The following is an 18700-nucleotide window of genomic DNA, read 5'->3' on the forward strand; positions in this document are numbered from 1 at the left end:
GGTGCCTCTCACTTTTTTTATCGTTATTAAAAAAAAAAAAAGTTAAGTGGGAATCGATTAGGTAATAGAATTAAAAACTTCAAAATTTTAAATTCAAAACATTTAAATATTAAAATAAAAACTTATTAATAAAATACAAAAACCTACTAAATTGTGAATTTTTTTTTTTAATTTGAGAAAAGGAGAAACACCTACTAGAATTTAACACCCTTTTTCAATCATGACTTCTATGGCTTTATAATAAATGGTATGGTGTATCTCCTTATTTAGGAAGATTACTTTTTAAAAAGACGATTTTAGCATTTTACTACAGATTTTCAAACTATCAATTTGATAGATTGGGATGATTTAAATATTTTATATTCACATTTTATCTTTACACAATTTATAAAATTTTAATTATATTTTATTTAATTAAATAAAGTAAAATATATTTATAAAATATATTTAGTGATTAAAAAAGTAAAATTTTTTTTAATTATTATTATAATAACATTATTTATAAATTAATGTTTCATTTAAATAAATATTTTAAATTATTTATGTATTTAAAATAATAGAGAGTATTTTAATAATATTTATATTTATATTTTTAATAAATCATGTTGTGGCAATTCAAAAATGGTGCAAAAGGGCTAAAAAAAATCTTCATGTTGGGGCTCTTAAACTTTTTGGTTTTTTATGGACATTGGCGTCTTCCAAGGCCCATCTGTAAAAGTACCGAGCTTGGTGAAGGAGTTTCTTCACAAAACCCAAGCCTACTTTACCTGATCTGGGCCATACGAGACTCAAATCGATTCCAGCGGCCAAATTCTGAGCATTCCCGAGTCGGCAAGTCCAGAGATTTCCCAGAAGGAATTTTCTAGGGTTTTGGAATGATTTTTTGGTTTTTCTTCCAAAATATTGAATTCGATTAATGGGGGCGTAAAAGCTCTGATTCTGCTATTGCTTTTGCTGTCGTTTTGGTGTAGTAACATGGCAGAGAGAAACACAATACTCACCTCTGAGAAACATTCCACTCCTTCCTCTCTGAATCCTCCCTCCCGCATTATCTGTCATGTGTAAGTTCTTCTTCTTCTTCTTCTTCTTCTTCTTCCTGCTGATTTCTATAGTTCTTTATCTTATCATCTTTCATTATGCAGATGCCATAAGCAATTTTCACTCTATACGTGCCCTCGATGCAATTCTCGTTACTGTTCACTTCAGTGCTTCAAGGTAGGATATTGATATTTATGTGTGTGTGTGTGTGTGTGTGTGTGTGTGTGTGTGTAAACATCATCAGCATATCGTATTTGTGTTTGTTTCTTTATATATGTTCGTTTATATTCCTGTTCTTATACAGTCTCATAGTCTTCGATGTACGGAATCATTCATGCGAGAAAATGTAGTGGAGGAGCTTCAACATATGCAGTCTAATGATGAAACCAAGCAAAAAATGCTAGAGATATTGAAACGACTTCATTTGGAGGAAAAGATGGATCACACGGATGAGGAGGATGGTGGATTCTCATTACTTTTGCTTCACTTGGATTATGTCATTTTGCTTGCAATTAATTTTGATGATTTTGGATTATTGTAAACGAAATCTTTCTATTGTTAAATTTTGGATGAGTATTATGCTTTAGGTCAACAATCCACAAATTGGAGGTCCGTGGGAAGACTTTTTTATCTGCTTTCTTTGCTTTATTATGACCCACACCTGACTTTCATAATGAATGTAATTGAGAATAGTAATTCAGTAGGTTAGTTGCATAATTGATTGGAATTGATTATTGAATGGATTTGTTTGTGTTAATAGTTGTTAGCATTAGACAGAGAAGTCTAGGATTTTTAGTTGGATTTCAGATTGATGATCAAAATGCTAATTGGCTACTATTTAATAGGTAAAGTACTGGAGTTTTTTATTTGGTCTAAGAATTAGCAGCACAAGGGGATGGCTGCATACCTATTTTGTTTCTAGTGTATGAATTTGTGATTTCTTCCTGTTCTCGTATCTGTTTGCAATAAAGAGTTCTGGTCATTGAACCACTGAAAAATGAAACACAAGCTACACTTGTTTATTTGTGTAGTTGATTTAATGATCGCTCTATGTGCCAGTTTTTAAATGCATATTACAGTTTACGTTCACTTTATCCTTCTTTGGTAGAAAAGAGCCGGCAAATTGTTTGTTGAAACTATAGCATATACAGATCATCTTATGGACAAATTTTCATATTACTAGTGCTGTCCTGCCTTTGTTGCCATGCTTTCACTAAATTTTCTTTTTCTTTTGCAGCAAAAAAATTAAGTTTTATTTTAATTATTGCAACATTATGTCATGGCATTATCAGCTGAGTATGAGTTACCAATTGTGTGAAGTTGCTCTTACTGGATTCTGCTCTTGTTTGTTGGCAGATTGCATTCTGTCTGAAGAGACTGCTCAAAAGATTTTGTCTGGTATGCTTCTGTGCATCCTTTTACCAGTGGATTTGTTTTTCTTGTTCTTTCAAAACTAGCTTTCAATTATTTATGCTTGCCAATTATTCCATTGTTGTGATTTTTTTTTTTTTTTTTAAATTCCATGGAAAGATATTTCTAGATCCTTAGTAGAATGTTAAGATTAACTGGTTTATTTTATTGGGTTTTTGCATTGTCTAGGCACAATACTGTTGACTGAAACCAATGGACTTTTTTCTTTCCCTTGCTGCAGGAGTTTCAATCAGTTTGGATGATCTATCTGCAGAAGTGAAGAAACGGTTCCAAAGAGCTGTGGCATCTGGAGAACTTAGCAAGTTGATTGAGCCTTGGGATCCATGGTGGTTGAAACGTTCTGCCAGATCAACCTCTCTCAGTAAGGATGGAACTCAACTTGTACAACCTATTGTTGAGCAGGAAGCATCATCATCAAATCAGGATGACGATGTGGGTGGCCATTCTAGAGAGATTCCCCCTGGCCCTGAAGGTCCGCTAACCCCAATTAAGAAGCTTCTTCTTTCTACAGAACCATCGCCATTGTTAGCTGTTCACTTGGTTGACATTTTGTATAGCTATTGCTTCACATTGCGGCTTTACAATGGAGATTGGCAATCAGATGCCACTGGATCAGCTATGGTGGTGTTCGGTGTATCCTCTGTCTTGAGTCAAGGTGGGCAGCCAGAAACCGTAATGGAAGCTGTGTCTTACTGCTTGGAAAAAACTTGCTCTCCAGGCTACAGGCATATGGGCGGATTGCAATTTGGATTGGGTCTGATCACTGATGTAATAAGCCTACTATCACTGGGGGGTCCTGCTATAATCTGTGCACTCTGTGATCTGCAGAGGCTAATTCGGGCTGGGGAGGGGGAGCTGAAAGCTGAGAAATCAAGAACTTTAAGAAGGTCAGAAACCAGAAACAAGCTGAAGCTTGCTGAGAGGAAGGTTTATTTTATTATGTGTTGGGTGCATGAGCAGCCAGGGGAAGCTTGGTCTTCCTTGGCTGCCATTGTAGAGGCAGAGAGAATCAAAGTCATGGAGTATAATAAGGATAGAACTTCTGCAGGAGTGAAGAATAACGCAGGGAAAAAAGGGAAAGTTTCAATCGAAGAGATGAGTTAAGCTAACTATTGTTTTTATGATCAGCTCAGCTTAATCCTGTGTAAATTTATTTATTTATTTATTTATTTATACACCTGGTTAGTGCCATTTTCTGTAAACTAGCTGGAATTAATAAAACGTTATGCCGTTTTGAGAGTCAGCTTCTGCTTTGATTAATTGGACATTTGCAAATTTACATTACTGAAGGAGCATGGCATTTCCGTAATTTCGATAACAACTAAGCCCATTTCTGGAATCCCGCCTAAAAACTATACGAAGCATCTTTCACCTTCGCTCCATCGATAACCATAAACCCCCCAAAAGTCCCCATTTGGAAGAACATTCCAGTCTTTCTTCAGATAACAGTAAGGTAGACCGAAGAACCGTCTCTGCTATCTGTTCCCAATTCTAATAAACCCTAAAAATTTCGATATAATGGTTGATGTAGCAGATAAATTGGCGTATTTTCAAGCGATCACGGGCCTTGAAGATCCCGATTTGTGCACAGAGATTCTCCAAGCGCATGGCTGGGACCTGGAACTCGCGATCTCCTCTTTTACATCCACTAACAACAATAATGATGCTGACAATAACGTCCCCTCCACTACTACAGCTGCAGCGGCCGACGTCGGAAGTTCCGACATGGAATCATCGAGTTCTGTCTCTCGTGATCTCTTTGACCGCCCCGATTCTGGTGCCGGAGTTGTGGCCGCTGCTGCCCCCGGTTTAGCCTGGAAACTTATTACTTTACCATTTTCTGTGATTTCAGGCAGTCTAGGGTTAATTTCTGGTGCTGTTGGCCTTGGTTTATGGGCTGCTGGTGGTATTTTGTCTTATTCGCTCGGAATGGTCGGGCTGGGACCAAGCGCCGGTCGGAATGGGGAGCCTTCTGCCCGATTAGTTTCTGTGTCGGCTGCGGCGAGAGAGGCAATGGACTTTGTATTGGTGTTTGAAAGGGAGTATGGTTCTAGAAGGCCGAATTTTGTAACTGAAGGGTTCATGGACGCCTTGCAGAGGTCGAGGAACGCCTACAAACTGTTGTTTGTGTATTTACATTCTCCAGATCATCAGGACACGCCTCTGTTTTGCGAGAGGACTCTTTGTTCGGAGGTTTTCACTGCTTTTGTGAATGAGAATTTCGTGGCCTGGGGAGGGAGCATTAGAGCTAGTGAAGGATTTAAGATGAGCAATAGCTTGAAGGCTTCCAGATATCCGTTTTGTGCCGTGGTTATGCCTGCGACAAACCAAAGGATCGCTTTGCTTCAACAGGTAATGAATGTACTTGGGTTTTATCTTTTACTTGGGGTGCTGTATTGTGGGGAAATGGTTAATTATAAGTTCAGTTTTCGCATTGCTGATTGTCTGGCTTAATATTTTTAATTTGATGTTAAAAGTTTCTGGTATTTAATATGGAATAGAAGTTAATGGGAAACATCCTATATCCTTATAATTTTGCTAGTGTAGTTGAACTATATTTTACCGGATTAATGCATAATTTGGATACTGAACATACCTATTAGGCCATTCTGCTTTTATTTGGACTTATTAAAGACAGGTACTTTTGTTTGTATAAAAATTTCACCATTCCCAAAACATGAAAAATAAAAAATAATGAAAAATCTAATTAAAAATAAATATGCAATACATTTCAGAAAACCTAATCACTGTCGCCCATAGTTCAATATCCAAAAAAATCTTATCATTTCGTTTCCATATGTCTTGGAAGGCTTTGTATTTGTTATTTGACTACAATATTAAACAAAAATAGTCTCCACTTATTACATTTGGGGCTGGACGCCTTTGCTTATAGAAATAATTTGATTTACAAAATATTTTAAAGACCTTAGGGAAACATATTCAGTAGCTTTAGTAAGTTAGGAGAATAAAGCCTGAACAACTATATTTTCTGCTTTGACAAAAATTTCAATGAAATGGTTGTCTGAAGAGAGAGAGAGAGAGAGAGAGAGAGAGAGATTGATGAGTTACATAAACTCAACTCAATTCAACTAAGCCTTTATCCTAAAAATTTGGGGTCGGCTATATGGATTTGCTTCTCCACTCTAAACGATTTTGGGTTAAATCCTCAGAAATGTGTAATGCTTCTAGGTCATGTTGTACTACTATCTTCCAAGTCAATTTAGGTCCACTCCTTTTTTTTCTTTCTATCCTCTAACCTAATGTGCTCTACTTATCTAACTGGAGCCTTCGTATGTCTACGCTTCACATAATCAAACTACTTCAATCTTATTTCTCTCAACTTATTCTCAATTGGCACTACTCCTACCTTTTTTCTGATACTCTCATTACAGACTCTATCTAGTGTAGTATGGCTACTCATCCACCTTAACATTCTCATCTCTGCAATTCTTATCTTAGACGCATACGACTCCTTCATTGCCCAACATTCACTACCATATAACATAGCAAGTAGTATGGCTGTATGGTAAAATTTTTCTTTCAACTTATTGGGAATCTTGCGATCACATAAAACTCCCGTGGAACGTCTCCACTTCAACCATCCGATTTTAATCCTATGACTAACATCCTCCTCACATCCCCCATCTACTCGAAGGACTGAGCCGAGATATTTAAAGTAATTACTTTGGGACAGTAGTACTCCATCCAAACTAACTCCTTCTATATCATTAGTTTGGCCTTCACTGTACTTGCAATGTATGTATTCTGTCTTCTTTCTGCTTAACTTAAAGCCTTTTGACTCTAGAGTACTTTTCTAAAGCTCTAGCTTTTTATTAATTCCTTCTCGCGTCTCATCTATCAGAACAATATCATCCGCAAACATCATGCACCAAGGAATACTCTCTTGTATTTGTTTCGTCAATTCATCTAAAACTACTCTAAAAATGTAAGGGCTTATAGCTGATCCTTGATGTAATCCAATTGAGATCGGAAAATCTCTTGTGTTCCCTCCCACTGTGCGCACAATAGTAGTTGCTTATTCATACATATCTTTTAACACTTGTATGTACCTAATAGACACTCTCTTTTGTTCTAACACGCTCTAAAAGACATATCTTAGAACACTATCATAAGCCTTCTCAAGATCAATAAAAATCATGTGTAGATCTTTCTTCACATTTCTAATTTCTCCATCAAGCTTCTAATGAGAAAGATCGCTTCCATAGTTGAACGACTAGGTATGAAGTCAAATTGATTGAGAGAGATAGAAGTATAATGACGTAGTCGATGCTCTACAACTCTTTCCCACAATTTCATAGTATAGCTTATGAGTTTAATTTCCCTATAGTTTGAGCAACTCTGTATGTCTCACTTATTTTTAAAAATAGGTACTAAAATACTTCTCCTCTATTCATCAGACATTTTCTTTGAATTTAGAATCTTATTAAATAATTTAGTTAACCATGTCACATCTATATTTCCCAAACACTTCCACACTTCAATTGGTATTCCATCGGGTCCACAGGCTTTACCTACTTTCATTCTCTTAAGTGCTTCCTTTACTTCTAAAAATTTAATCCTTCTAGTATAATTCATATTCTTTTCTATTGGTCTATAATCTATATTCACGCTATTACCATTTTGACTATTATTAAAGAGATCATTAAAATAATTTCTCCATCTTTCTTTAATGTCATCATCTTTCACCAACACTTTTCCTTCTTTATCCTTAATGCACCTAACTTGATTGAGATATTGACATTTCCTTTCTCTCCTCCTTACTAATATATAAATATCTTTTTCCCCTTCTTTAGTTCCAAATTTCTCATATAACTTTTCAAAGGCCTGTGTTCTTACTTGACTAACTGCCTTTTTTGCCTCTTTCTTTGCTATCTTGTACTGTTCATATGCCTCATTATTATCACATTTAGGTGATTTCTTATACCATTCCCTTTTTCTCTTCACTGCCTTTTGTACTTCCTCATTCCACCACCATCTCTCTTTTGAGGGTAGTCTATGTCTTTAGACTCTCCAAGTACTTTTCTAGCTACTTCTCTAATCTTTGATGCCATCTGTATCCACTTATCATTGGCCTCTATATCCAGCTTCCATGCTTCGAACTCGAGAAGCTCATTTTTTAATTTCACTTGCTTTACTCTTTTGAACTCTCACCACTTTGTTCGAGCTACACTATTTCTTCTGGCCTTACTTGAATTATTCCTAAACTTGACATCCAAGACCACTGACCGATGTTGGCTTGTTAAAACCTCTCCTGGAATAACCTTGCAATCCTTGCATAGAGCTATAGTCTTCCTGGTTAAGAGGAAGTCGATTTGGCTTCTACGTTGTCCACTTTTGAAAGTCACTAAATGTGACTCTCTTTTTATAATGTAGGTATTTGCTAGTATTAGATCGTATGCTATAGCAAAATCCAAGATGCTTTTTCCCTCCTCATTTCGACTACCGAAACCAAAACCTCATTGAGCATTCTCATAACCTTGCCTATCACTTTTTACATGTCTATTCAAATCACCATCAATGAAAACATTCTCTTCATTCGGTATGCTTTGTATTAAATCATCCATATTTTCCCAAAATCTTTGTTTACTCTCACTATCTAGTCCTATTTGTGGGGCATAAGCACTAACTACATTTATTGTTTCTCCTTCTAGTACTATCTTTACTAGTATTATTCTATTTCCTACTCTTTTCACAGCTATTACAGCGTCTTTCAATGTCCTATCTATGATTATGTCCACTCCGTTCTTCTTTTTCTCCTTTTCGGTAAACCACAATTTATACCCTGAATTACTCACTTCCTTGTTTTTCTCTCCTACCCATTTAGTCTTCTGAATGCAAACAATATTCACCCTTCTTCTTTCCAAGGTATCCACAAGCTCCATTAATTAAGTGATCCAACATTCCAAGTACCAACCTTGATCCTCCTCCTATCTTGTTCCTTCCTAATTGGTCTCCTTTTATGATATTTTCTATTATTTTCTATGTCTATCTTGTGTGATGTTCCACTATCTGTTTTACTATCTGTCCTATGGACTAACTTCTTTACCCACACCCGTCCATGATGTGAGAACCTTTGCTCACTTAATACCACACCCGGGCGCTGGCATGGCGCGTCGCTTTCAGTGAATGCCCTACACCCTTATATATTTCTCACTACACTCGGGCTCCGATGTAGCGCGTCGTAAGTAGAGGACGCCCTAACGTTTATATCATTTGAATCCATATCATAAGGTGTGACGAAATTTTTACGTTGTTTGTCACCTACCGCAACCCTCCTCTTTTATCTGGGCTTGGGACCGGCTAAGCACAAACTATTTAGGTGGAGTTATTGATGAGCTACATATAATTTCTTATTTTTTAAATATAAAAATCTACTTTAAATCCGCATTAAACTAATGTTCTCTTGCTATTGTGCATATTTCCTGATGAATACTGATGACATCAGTTTGAAGAGTGCAATTTTTATAAAGTAAAAGTTTAGTTAATAGGGTCAAATCAAAATACAGGGGCCTAACCGGTTTTTGGATAAAGTTCAAGGTCCAAATTATGTATTAGGCCCATTTTGACTTGAAATATTATAATGGGCTTTTGTGTGTGTGTGCATGTGCATTAAACTCCTGAAATGACTATTGAATAGACTGTACTAGAATTGAATGCTTGATTTAAAGATATATGCCCCTTACAATCCTGGGAGGCACAAACAAAGATTCTTAGAGTTGCCTGCCTTTCCTTCTATTTATAGAAGTTAACATGCAGGCAAATGCAACTCATTTGATTGGTTTTTCTTGGAAATTCTGGAGCACAATGCTAAAATTTGCTTCATTAAAAATGAAGTAGCTGTGGAAATGAGTGATTATCTTATGTTAACATTTTTACATCAATTTGAAATAGGACTTTCCATATCGATGTAAATCCCTGTGTGTAGCTAGTATCTATACTCAATTCTATGTTGGTAAGAGTTATTGAAGATGGTGGCACAGAGTTCAAGCTTGAAGTTGGATTTTCTAATGCAACTTTGTTAGAGAACATGATAATAAAGTGACAGTATTTTGAAGGAAGAGCTGGTATTTTAATCATATTAGCCAGTTTTGTAGATGGATACTTATTATTTTTTTCCACTCCATCTTCCAGGAAGGAAGAATTCAAAATGCTTTTGTTGTTACTAAGTTACTTTCAACGGTAAGGTAGTTTGAGAGGCTCAACAAGCATTTTAGTTAGGAAGAATGAATGAATGCAGTCTAGTGTAACTTTCTTCTTTATTTGGCTTTATACCTCTTTTTCTTCTGATTCACCCTACCACACGCACACACCCCCCACACCAACCCCACAACAACCCCCCCCCCCCCTCCCTCCAAAACCAAAAAACCCCCATCCAAAATATTTCTTCTATCATCATTTCATGTTTGAGTAAGTGCTGGATATGTTTTAATAAAAGTTGTTGATAGTCACTTTTTATGCTATATTTGGTTAATCGGCTAGGTTCCTGAAGAAGGATGGTTCTGATTGATTAATTTGAAGCGTTGATGGCAAGTTTATTGTAATTTCTCTTACTCTGCAGATTGAGGGTCCAAAATCTCCTGAAGAAATGCTCATGATACTACAGAGAGTGCTTGAAGAAAGTGCACCTGTCCTTGTTGCTGCAAGACTTGAATCAGAAGAAAGAAGAAACAACATGCGGTTGAGAGAAGAACAAGATGCTGCTTACAGAGCAGCACTTGAAGCTGATCAAGTAAAGTTGCTCTATAATTAGAATTTGTGTGTGTGTGTGTGTGTGTGTGTGTGTGTGTGTGTGTGATGTTATTTCGGCGTAGGCCAGATATGATGTTCCTTTTTTATTTTTCTTCCCATTGGCTAAAAGCTTGTGTGTGGCTGATGATTTCCTCATTGACTTCCTCCTCCTTTTCAAATATTTGGTTCTCTTGCCTTGCTTTTTGTCATATTAGGCCAGGGAACGGCAAAGAAAAGAAGAGCAGGAACGTCTAGAGAGGGAAGCTGCTGAAGCAGAGAGGAAGCGCAAGGAGGAAGAAGACGCTAAAGAGAGGGCAGCTCTTGAGGCTGCAGAAAGAGAGGCTGCTTTAGCTAGAATGCGGGAGGAGAAAGCCCTATCACTTGGTGCTGAACCTGAAAAAGGACCTGATGTCACTCAAGTAAATTTCTCAGCAGTTGCTTACATTATGATGTTGCATTATTACAGCATATTCTTTCCGATTCATCAGTATTTTGTGGAATGAATATTTTGTTCGCTTGTTAATTAGTTATGTGTTTATTTTAGTCCATGGAGCTTTCATGTATGAAGATTGTATGGTAATACACTTTGCTATGTATAGCTAGACCTTCTTACTTTTGCTGTGGTCAAGATGTGAATCTTTCGAAACTAATGTATCATTTTCAAACTCCCTTCATTACTTAGGTTTTGGTACGTTTCCCAACTGGAGAACGAAAAGAAAGAAGGTTCCACAGTACCACCACGATCCAGTCTCTATATGACTACGTTGATTCTTTGGGTTTCTTAGAGGTTGATACATACAGCCTTGTCTCAAATTTTCCGCGGGTTGTGTATGGTTCAGAAAAACTCTCCCTCTCCTTGAAAGAAGCAGGATTGCATCCTCAAGCTAGCCTTTTTGTGGAGCTGAACTAGGTAAGTGTAATACCAAGTAGTGTGATCAAGAGCAGTCCAAAATGGGACATGCAAGTGGGGTACTTTGTTGTGTTTCTCTTTTCAATTTCAGCTTTGATTAGCAATGATAGCAAGACCAGATAGCTCCCCGGTTTGCTGTTTGGATGTTATATTTTCATTCAATGCAAAGATTCAATCATAAGTAAAATGAGCTCAGGGTGGAAAATGCGGTACAAATAATGATATATTAATTTTGCACATATATCAATTGTGAGAGATTCTATTATTAGGTTACCCCTATTATTGATTGTAAGAATGGATTGAGGCCCATTGATTAGTAATTCAAGTGGTTTTATATTCTGAAAGTGAAAAAACTTGGTTGAAGCATATGATGTTACATTTTTAAGCTACGCATTTACTTTGGTTGGCTATTTCTTAATGCTGGTATTATTAATAATTAAGTACATGCATAGTCTTCATAGCATGTCATCTCTCAAAAGACCTACACATCAACTGAACGATTCATTATGATACACAAGGAAAGAAAAGAAAAAAAAAAAAAAAAAAAAGATATTTCTTAAATTTCCTCTAAACTCAAAAAAATTCTTCAATTTGGACTTCTAGAGTGAAAATAAAAAAATAAGAGTATGAAAGACTGAAATTATAAAATACACCATATTAATAGCAAATTTTATGCTCTCATTGTTTAATCTTCTCGTTTTCTGCAAAGTTGGCACTAGAGATGAGAAACTCTTCTAAAACTGCTTGTGTAGTTGTGTTTAATCAGCCAAAATTTCAAGAATTCTGAAGTGAAAAGTTCTAACATATGTGATTCTCTTCTTATTTTCGTCGATGGATGATTAATTATGGGTGGCAATTCTCAAATTGGTATCACGGCTCTTGGTAAGTAATTTTATTCCACCTAAAACTCTTCTGTTGATTGGGTTTTTCGGACATTGGATCTATTTGTATTTGTTTTCTATATGTGTTTGGGTATATTTCTAGGAATGTAAATATGACAATGTTCCATAAAAAATTGTTCTTTTTATTGGGTTTTTAAGATATTGGATTTACTTGTTTTTGGGTATTTCTATACCAATTTGGATATGATATTGTATATGAAATAAATTTGGGTTTTTATATTTATATATATTATCTAGGTTTTTCAAATGATAATTAATTTATTTGTTCCATTTTTTTTTTTTTGTCGAATCTTTGTTTTGAAAGTTTGATCAAATTAGTATAATCACTTCACAACTGATCACAGAATTTTAGATTTAACCTTCATTGCTTTTGTTACTGATTGTGAAAGAATTGTTAAGATTGATGAAGAATTTTTGGTTGTGCAGAAATTTTTAAAACTATTTTTTTTTTAAAATTTTTTTATGTGAGATGTATGTTATTTATATTTATTGCTCGTAATTTAATTTATTTTTATATATTTTTTATTAACTTTTCATATATGATATAATGTTATTATAATATATTAATTTTCATTATCTAATTGAATTTAGTCACTTATTATCATAATAATTAATGGCATATACTATTGATTAAAGTTCATCTGTATTTTTTTAAAATTATTTATATATTTTGTATTTTTTTAAATAATTATTTTTGACTTTACTATCTATTTATATATAATTTTAGAAAAATTTCTATACCAATTAACAAGTAAATCTTAAAATATTCTAAGGATTTATTTCTTGATTTTCTTGAGAATTAGTTGATCTCCAATTTAAAAATTTATTTCTTTATCTTCTTGAAAATTATATTGAGAAATTGTTTCTTTATCTATACAATTCATTTCTTGTGCCCTAAATTTTCTAGTTGTAATGTATAGTCTATAGAATTTATAAGAGTAAAATTGACTCGAAAATTCTATTCTATCGTAGCAATCGATCATTTTTCAATAAAGTAAGGAAAAAATCTACATAGAAACTATTTCAATATTGAAATAAATGTGATTCATGTGTATGAATCAACAAAAAGAAGTTGCATAAAGCATTATACAAATTGAGCAAGAAATTTGCACAAATTAAAAAAAATGTTATAAGATTTTACAAGATTTAGCATGATAAACATAGAGGAAATTAGCAATGCATTACTCTACTTTTCTACCGATTGACATAGGATCATTTCAATAAAAATGTGGGTATCCAACAAGCATTTCATACATAATAGTGGGATTGTTCGCAAGTCGGTTTGGATAAAAATTTACTTCCAAAGTGACCCGATCCATCTTGTATATATTAATTAGTGGTTGCAATCCAAACCGACCCAACTCGTTGCAGGAACTTTTTGGGTTGGTCAGTCGGGTGTATAATTTTAATCGAACACATATAAGCACCACATCCTACATATTATTTCAAAAATAATATAATAAAATAAATAAAATAAATATCACTAAAATTATCATTAGAATAATCATCTTATGTTCCTTCAATGATTACATCACTAAAATTTAAAAATTTTAAACCCTGAAAACCCATAAAGCAAACCCTGAAACTTCCACCAATCAAAAACTTAAACCCATAAACCCCAAAAACATGAAGAAAAGTTTCTTTTTTTTTTTTAACCCAAAAAACCCAAAAATAGATAGAGAAATAGATTTGTACAAAGCAATGGAACAGAAACAAGATTTGGTACTATGTAGAAGAAAACCCAGAACCAATAGTCCCAGGTATTTTTGAAGTATCGACAACAAAATTAAAAGCCGCTGTAGGAGTTGATGAGATTTTCTCAAGAGGTCTCTTCAGTATTTCTCAAGATTAGAAGTCTTTGAAGGAGACGACAAAGTTCACTAGAGGATGGAGGCTATGGAATGGCAGAGGAAGTTAGGGATTAGAAAGCCCATTGGGTCTCAAGAAATAATTCTCTCAACCAACTAAAAAAGTGATTATTTGAAGAAAATTAACGAACTAGACTGGACGTTGGAATTTAAAACGATAAATTTGTTTGAGTCGGTTTGGATAAGTTGGGCTGGTCGGTTTAATTCACTAAGTGAATAGCCCTACATATTGGCAATTTTATGTTGGATATGGGTTGCTAAAATGCAAGGATGTTAGGTTTAAAACAATAATAATAATAATAATAATAATAATAATAATAACAATGGTATCTAGATTGCAAATTATTAGAGATTACCTTCACAAATCAAGTTTGTGCACTGTGACCTTGCATACTTGCCATTAAATGACCAAAGTAATTAATTAAATAACTAAAACTATAATTTTGAGGCATATCATGAGAGTAGCAAATCAGAACTGGGCTTCTTATGCATAGCAAACGTTGTTTGTTAGGGATTGAATCTCATATGCATTGAAATTGGTCTCACACCACGGCATACGATAATGAGCAGGTTTGCTGGTGCCTTGTCAAAATTTCAATTCCAATACAGGCAAATTAATCTTTTTATTATTTACTTTAAACCTGTTACCCTTGCATTTTAGCAAACCATATCTAACTTCTCTCGGTCTCAATTTTTCTTTTTAAAATATGAAACTGATAAATATTCAAAATATATCTCATAGATAACATAATTGGATTCCTGCATGACTACTTAAAAGTCGAATTCAATTGGATGGCATATTTTAGAATCTACCGTGTACACACCTACATTGAAAAAATAAAAGATGTAGCATTAGGTTTAAAGCTGTTTCCAAACTCATATTTTGTGTCTACTAATATCAAGATGCTCTAAAGCCACATGCTTTAAGTCACAAAGAATGATCAAGCTAGTTATATAATATTAGAAAAGAGCCATCGAGCAACCAATAGTATATATATATATATATATATATATATATATATATATATATATATATAAAGATATCCATCCTTAGATTTGAGCCATGAAATCATGATTGACCAAAAAGTCTTAGTAAGAAGAAAAAGGAAATCACTTGTACATACTTTGTAACACTCTTCACTTGTCTACAGTGTAGCCAAGCAAGACATGTCACACTCGGTGCCGGAGCGCCTTAACTTATCTTATTACATTTCCTAGTAATCACATTTAATTTTTATTAATTTAGGTTCAATTAATCAATTGGAGAAACTGACGGAGTTTCCCCTAATTTATTCACAATTTGACAATTTTCCACTGATGCATACATTTTGCATAATCATTTAGGTTTAATTTCATAGCCATTTTATTTGATTATTAGTCATTTTTAGCTAATTTCATTAGTTAATTAGTTAGTTTTTCATAATTGTCGATTTTGGATTAATTTGTAATTTTTACTTTGTTTTGTAGGAAAAATGGTGTTTTTGAAGGACTGAAGAGAAATTTTGCTATTGAGGAGTGACTTCTACAGCCAAAGATGTCAAAAACAAGTCAAAGTGAAATATGCATTGACCAAATTGTGCATAACTTGCCGCATAAGCTATGCAGATCTGCATAAGGAGAAAAATCACTGTTCCAGAACCAACCGAAATGTGCATAAGGAGACTGCATAGCTTATGCAAATTCACACCTCCCTTATGCACTCTCACGGAATTGTGCATAACCTATGCACCAAGTCATGCAGTTTCGCATAAGTGAACCAGAACCAGCCGAAAACTACATAAGGGACTGCATAACTTATGCAGTCCACTTATGCAGTCCCATAAAGAGTTCATTAATGAGCTGGCAGAAGATTCCCTCAGATAATTCCTCCTAGAACACACCATTTTAGGGCTCCATGTCAGAAAAATGCTATAAATAGTCTCATTTTCCCATTTTAGAGAGGAAGAAAGAAAGGAAGGAAAGGAGCAGGAGCAAGGGCAGCTGAAGAGTCACATTTAGTTTTCCACACCATTTCCAACCAGATTTGGGATTTCTTTCTCTTCTTACCTTTTCCTACATTTCTAGTGTTGAGTTTTTTATTTCTTAGCTTAGATTAGAGCTTTATTTCCATTTAAATTCAGAATATCTTGTAGACATTATGGGTAGTGAGTAGTTTCACTTTGATTCTGGAGTAAGGGATGTAATATTTAGTTATTTTTGTGGATTTGAACTGGGTTAGTCCCAATTTAATGAATTTATGAGGTTTAATCCATTTCTTGTGTGCTTATTCACATGCTTAATGAAGGGCCCCATTAAGTTATGTTCTTAATCCTTGGTTGAAGCACCGAAAGGAGAAAACCAAGTGATAGTTAATCAAGAAATTGGACTTAATTAACTTAGATCTAGAAATAGACTAAGGGTTAAGAGGGTTTTAATAGATTGATTAAAGAACCTAATGGGTCTTGGTTAATTTTAACTCCACGAAAGTAGGATTAAGTTAATTAAGGCACTCTTTGTCTCACTCGAAAGAGTTTTCAAAGGATTTTAGAATTAATCTCCTTTAAATCCATAAATTTCATGGATTGGGCTAGCTAGGGAAAATCTCAAAATGACTTAAATATGAACCCTTAACTCCAGAATCGTCTTTCATCAATTATTGCTTGGAATTTTACTTTTGAGTGTTTAGTTTAATCTCATTTTATTAATTTTCATTATTATCAATTTCTTTATTTTGCGAATTATTAAATTAGTCATTGTTTGAATTTAGTTTTGCATTTTCATACCTTATGCTTCAATTTCCTAAATTTCTTTTATTAATTTGATTAAAATACAATTTTAACATATTTTATTTTACATCAAAAATTCAATCATTAACACAACTCCTCGTGGGAACGATATCTTTTTCTATACTACTTGAACGACCCGTGCACTTGCGGTAGGGACACATCAAGTTTTTGGCGCCGTTGCCGGGGAGTTGTTTGTTTAAGATTGAATTCTTGATTATTTTAGTTTTATTTTCTTTGTTATCTTTTCATTTTGTGTTTGTTTGTTCTTTTTCAGGTACTTTTAATCTTTTATGAGAAGAGCTAGAAGCACAAGTGACACATCCTTATTGTTCAATCCTGAAATTGAGAAATTTTGTAAGGCCAACAAGAAAGAAACCAGAAAAAGAAAAGAAGCCTTGAGAGAAACTGAATTAGAAGAAGTCATGGCTGATGAAAGAATGAGAATTGGTGTTAATGCTGGAAATGATCAAAACAATGAAAATGCAGCCCAAGGTGAAGAAGTTGTTAATGCTAATGTGCCTAGGGGAAGTATGATGGATCATGCTTTTCCTCGTTTTGATGACTTGAGAGAGAGCATAGCAAGACCAAGAATTGATGCAAATAGTTACAAGATGGATTTTGGAGTTCTTCAAATGAAAATCCAAAATTCTCAATTTGGAGGACATCCTTCTGAAAATCCACACACACATCTGAAGAAGTTTGCTATGATCTGTGACATGCAAAAACAACCTGGAGTGTCTGATGATGCAGCAAGGCTAAAATTGTTTCCATTCTCTTTGAAAGATAGAGCATTGGATTGGCTTGATTCTTTACCTCACAACTCAATTACAAATTGGGAGCAGCTCACTGATGCATTTCTTGCCTAATACTTTCCACCTGGAAAAACTCAAGAGTTGAGGAATCAAATGATTGCTTTTAGACCAAGAGAAGATGAGACTCTTTATGAGTCATGGATGAGATGGAAGGAGATGGAGAGACAATGTCCACATCATGCCATTCCTAAATGGATGATAAACCAGAATTTTTACACAAATGTCACTCCTGCTATCAGAGGAATCATTGATGCTCAAACTGGAGGGGAATTCATCATTAAGCATGAAGATAAAGCTTATGAGTTGTTAGAGAAAATAGCAAAGAATACTCATCTTTGGAGTAGTCCAAGAGGACCAGCTCCAACTCAAAAGAGGCAAGTTGCTGGAATGTATGAGCTTGATCCATTCAACATGATCAATGCCAAATTTGATGCACTCACTAATGTCCTTGCTAAGAAAATGGAGGATTTAAGTATGCTAGTCAGTTCATCATCATGCTCTGGGAATTCTCAACAAGTTACTTATGCAGAAGGAACAATGAGCTGTGGAGTAGATTATCCTTCATATGCTTGGAGGAATCATCCAAATTTTTCATGGGGGAATCAGCAAACTCAAGCTTTAACTCAGAACTTTCCACCACAACAACAAGGGCATCAATACCAACAACCTTGGCAACCACCACCTAGTTTTCAGCAAAAGAATGCAAATCCTGCACCTCTTCCAAAACAGCAAGAACAAAGTTCCACCACAGAGGCTTTATTACAACAAATTCTTGCTAATCAAACTAAGCGTGATGAAGAGATGAGAGAGATGAAAGCAAGGCTGGAACAAATGCAAACACACAATAGGATGCTGGAAAATCAGATTGCACAACAAGCATGCTCATCAAGTACCAATTCTATGGGGAAACTTCCTAGTCAAACAGAAAATCCAAGGGAGCAATGTCATGCCATCACACTGAGGAGTGGTAAAATAGTGCATACTGAGAAGAGTGAAAAAGTTGAGAAGAGAGAAAATGAGAAAGATGTTGAGAGAGATGAAAAACAAAAGAGTGAAAAAGGGAGTACAAGAAAAGGTAAAGAGGAGGTTGGAGAGAAAGAAGAGAAATACATACCTCCAGAGCCTTACAAGCCACAGCTTCCCTTTCCACAGAGATTTCAAAAAGCCAAGCTTGATAAGCAATTTGGGAAGTTCTTAGAGGTTTTGAAGAAGCTATATATAAATG

The 18700-nt window shown here is 34.8% G+C and overlaps 2 protein-coding genes and 1 non-coding gene across 4 annotated transcripts; 2 read left to right on the forward strand and 1 right to left on the reverse strand.

The window, feature by feature from the left end:
* The first annotated feature begins 782 nt into the window (after positions 1 to 782).
* LOC110667624 (uncharacterized) lies at positions 783 to 3712 on the forward strand. The gene is made up of 5 exons (XM_021828522.2): positions 783 to 1061; positions 1143 to 1215; positions 1343 to 1499; positions 2395 to 2436; positions 2690 to 3712. Exons 1-5 carry the CDS (start codon positions 976 to 978, stop codon positions 3571 to 3573), a joined length of 1242 nt encoding a protein of 413 aa, XP_021684214.2. The 5' UTR covers positions 783 to 975; the 3' UTR covers positions 3574 to 3712.
* A 132-nt stretch (positions 3713 to 3844) lies between these two features.
* LOC110667622 (plant UBX domain-containing protein 10) lies at positions 3845 to 11494 on the forward strand. 2 transcript variants are annotated; one of them, XM_058153763.1, is made up of 5 exons: positions 3845 to 4207; positions 4322 to 4821; positions 10049 to 10219; positions 10434 to 10637; positions 10901 to 11494. In XM_058153763.1, exons 1-5 carry the CDS (start codon positions 3988 to 3990, stop codon positions 11126 to 11128), a joined length of 1323 nt encoding a protein of 440 aa, XP_058009746.1. In that variant the 5' UTR covers positions 3845 to 3987; the 3' UTR covers positions 11129 to 11494. The 2 variants fall into 2 exon arrangements, with proteins under 2 accessions (XP_058009746.1, XP_021684211.2); XM_021828519.2 differs by having other exon boundaries at positions 3845 to 4821.
* A 6058-nt stretch (positions 11495 to 17552) lies between these two features.
* On the reverse strand, positions 17553 to 17660 carry LOC131183685 (small nucleolar RNA R71). Its single transcript, XR_009151724.1, has one exon. It is a non-coding gene; the product is annotated as a small nucleolar RNA R71 (small nucleolar RNA).
* Positions 17661 to 18700: the final 1040 nt, after the last annotated feature.

This window comes from Hevea brasiliensis, chromosome 9, assembly GCF_030052815.1.
Source record: "Hevea brasiliensis isolate MT/VB/25A 57/8 chromosome 9, ASM3005281v1, whole genome shotgun sequence".
NCBI lineage: Eukaryota > Viridiplantae > Streptophyta > Magnoliopsida > Malpighiales > Euphorbiaceae > Hevea > Hevea brasiliensis.

Coding starts and splice junctions, on each gene's coding strand:
- LOC110667624 (XM_021828522.2), top strand. CDS start 976: ATGGCAGAGAGAAACACAATACTCACCTCTGAGAAACATTCCACTCCT. Junction 1,216..1,342: donor GTTCACTTCAGTGCTTCAAG/GTAGGATATTGA, acceptor GTTCTTATACAG/TCTCATAGTCTTCGATGTAC. Junction 2,437..2,689: donor TGCTCAAAAGATTTTGTCTG/GTATGCTTCTGT, acceptor CCCTTGCTGCAG/GAGTTTCAATCAGTTTGGAT.
- LOC110667622 (XM_021828519.2), top strand. CDS start 3,988: ATGGTTGATGTAGCAGATAAATTGGCGTATTTTCAAGCGATCACGGGC. Junction 4,822..10,048: donor GGATCGCTTTGCTTCAACAG/GTAATGAATGTA, acceptor CTTACTCTGCAG/ATTGAGGGTCCAAAATCTCC. Junction 10,638..10,900: donor AAGGACCTGATGTCACTCAA/GTAAATTTCTCA, acceptor TTCATTACTTAG/GTTTTGGTACGTTTCCCAAC.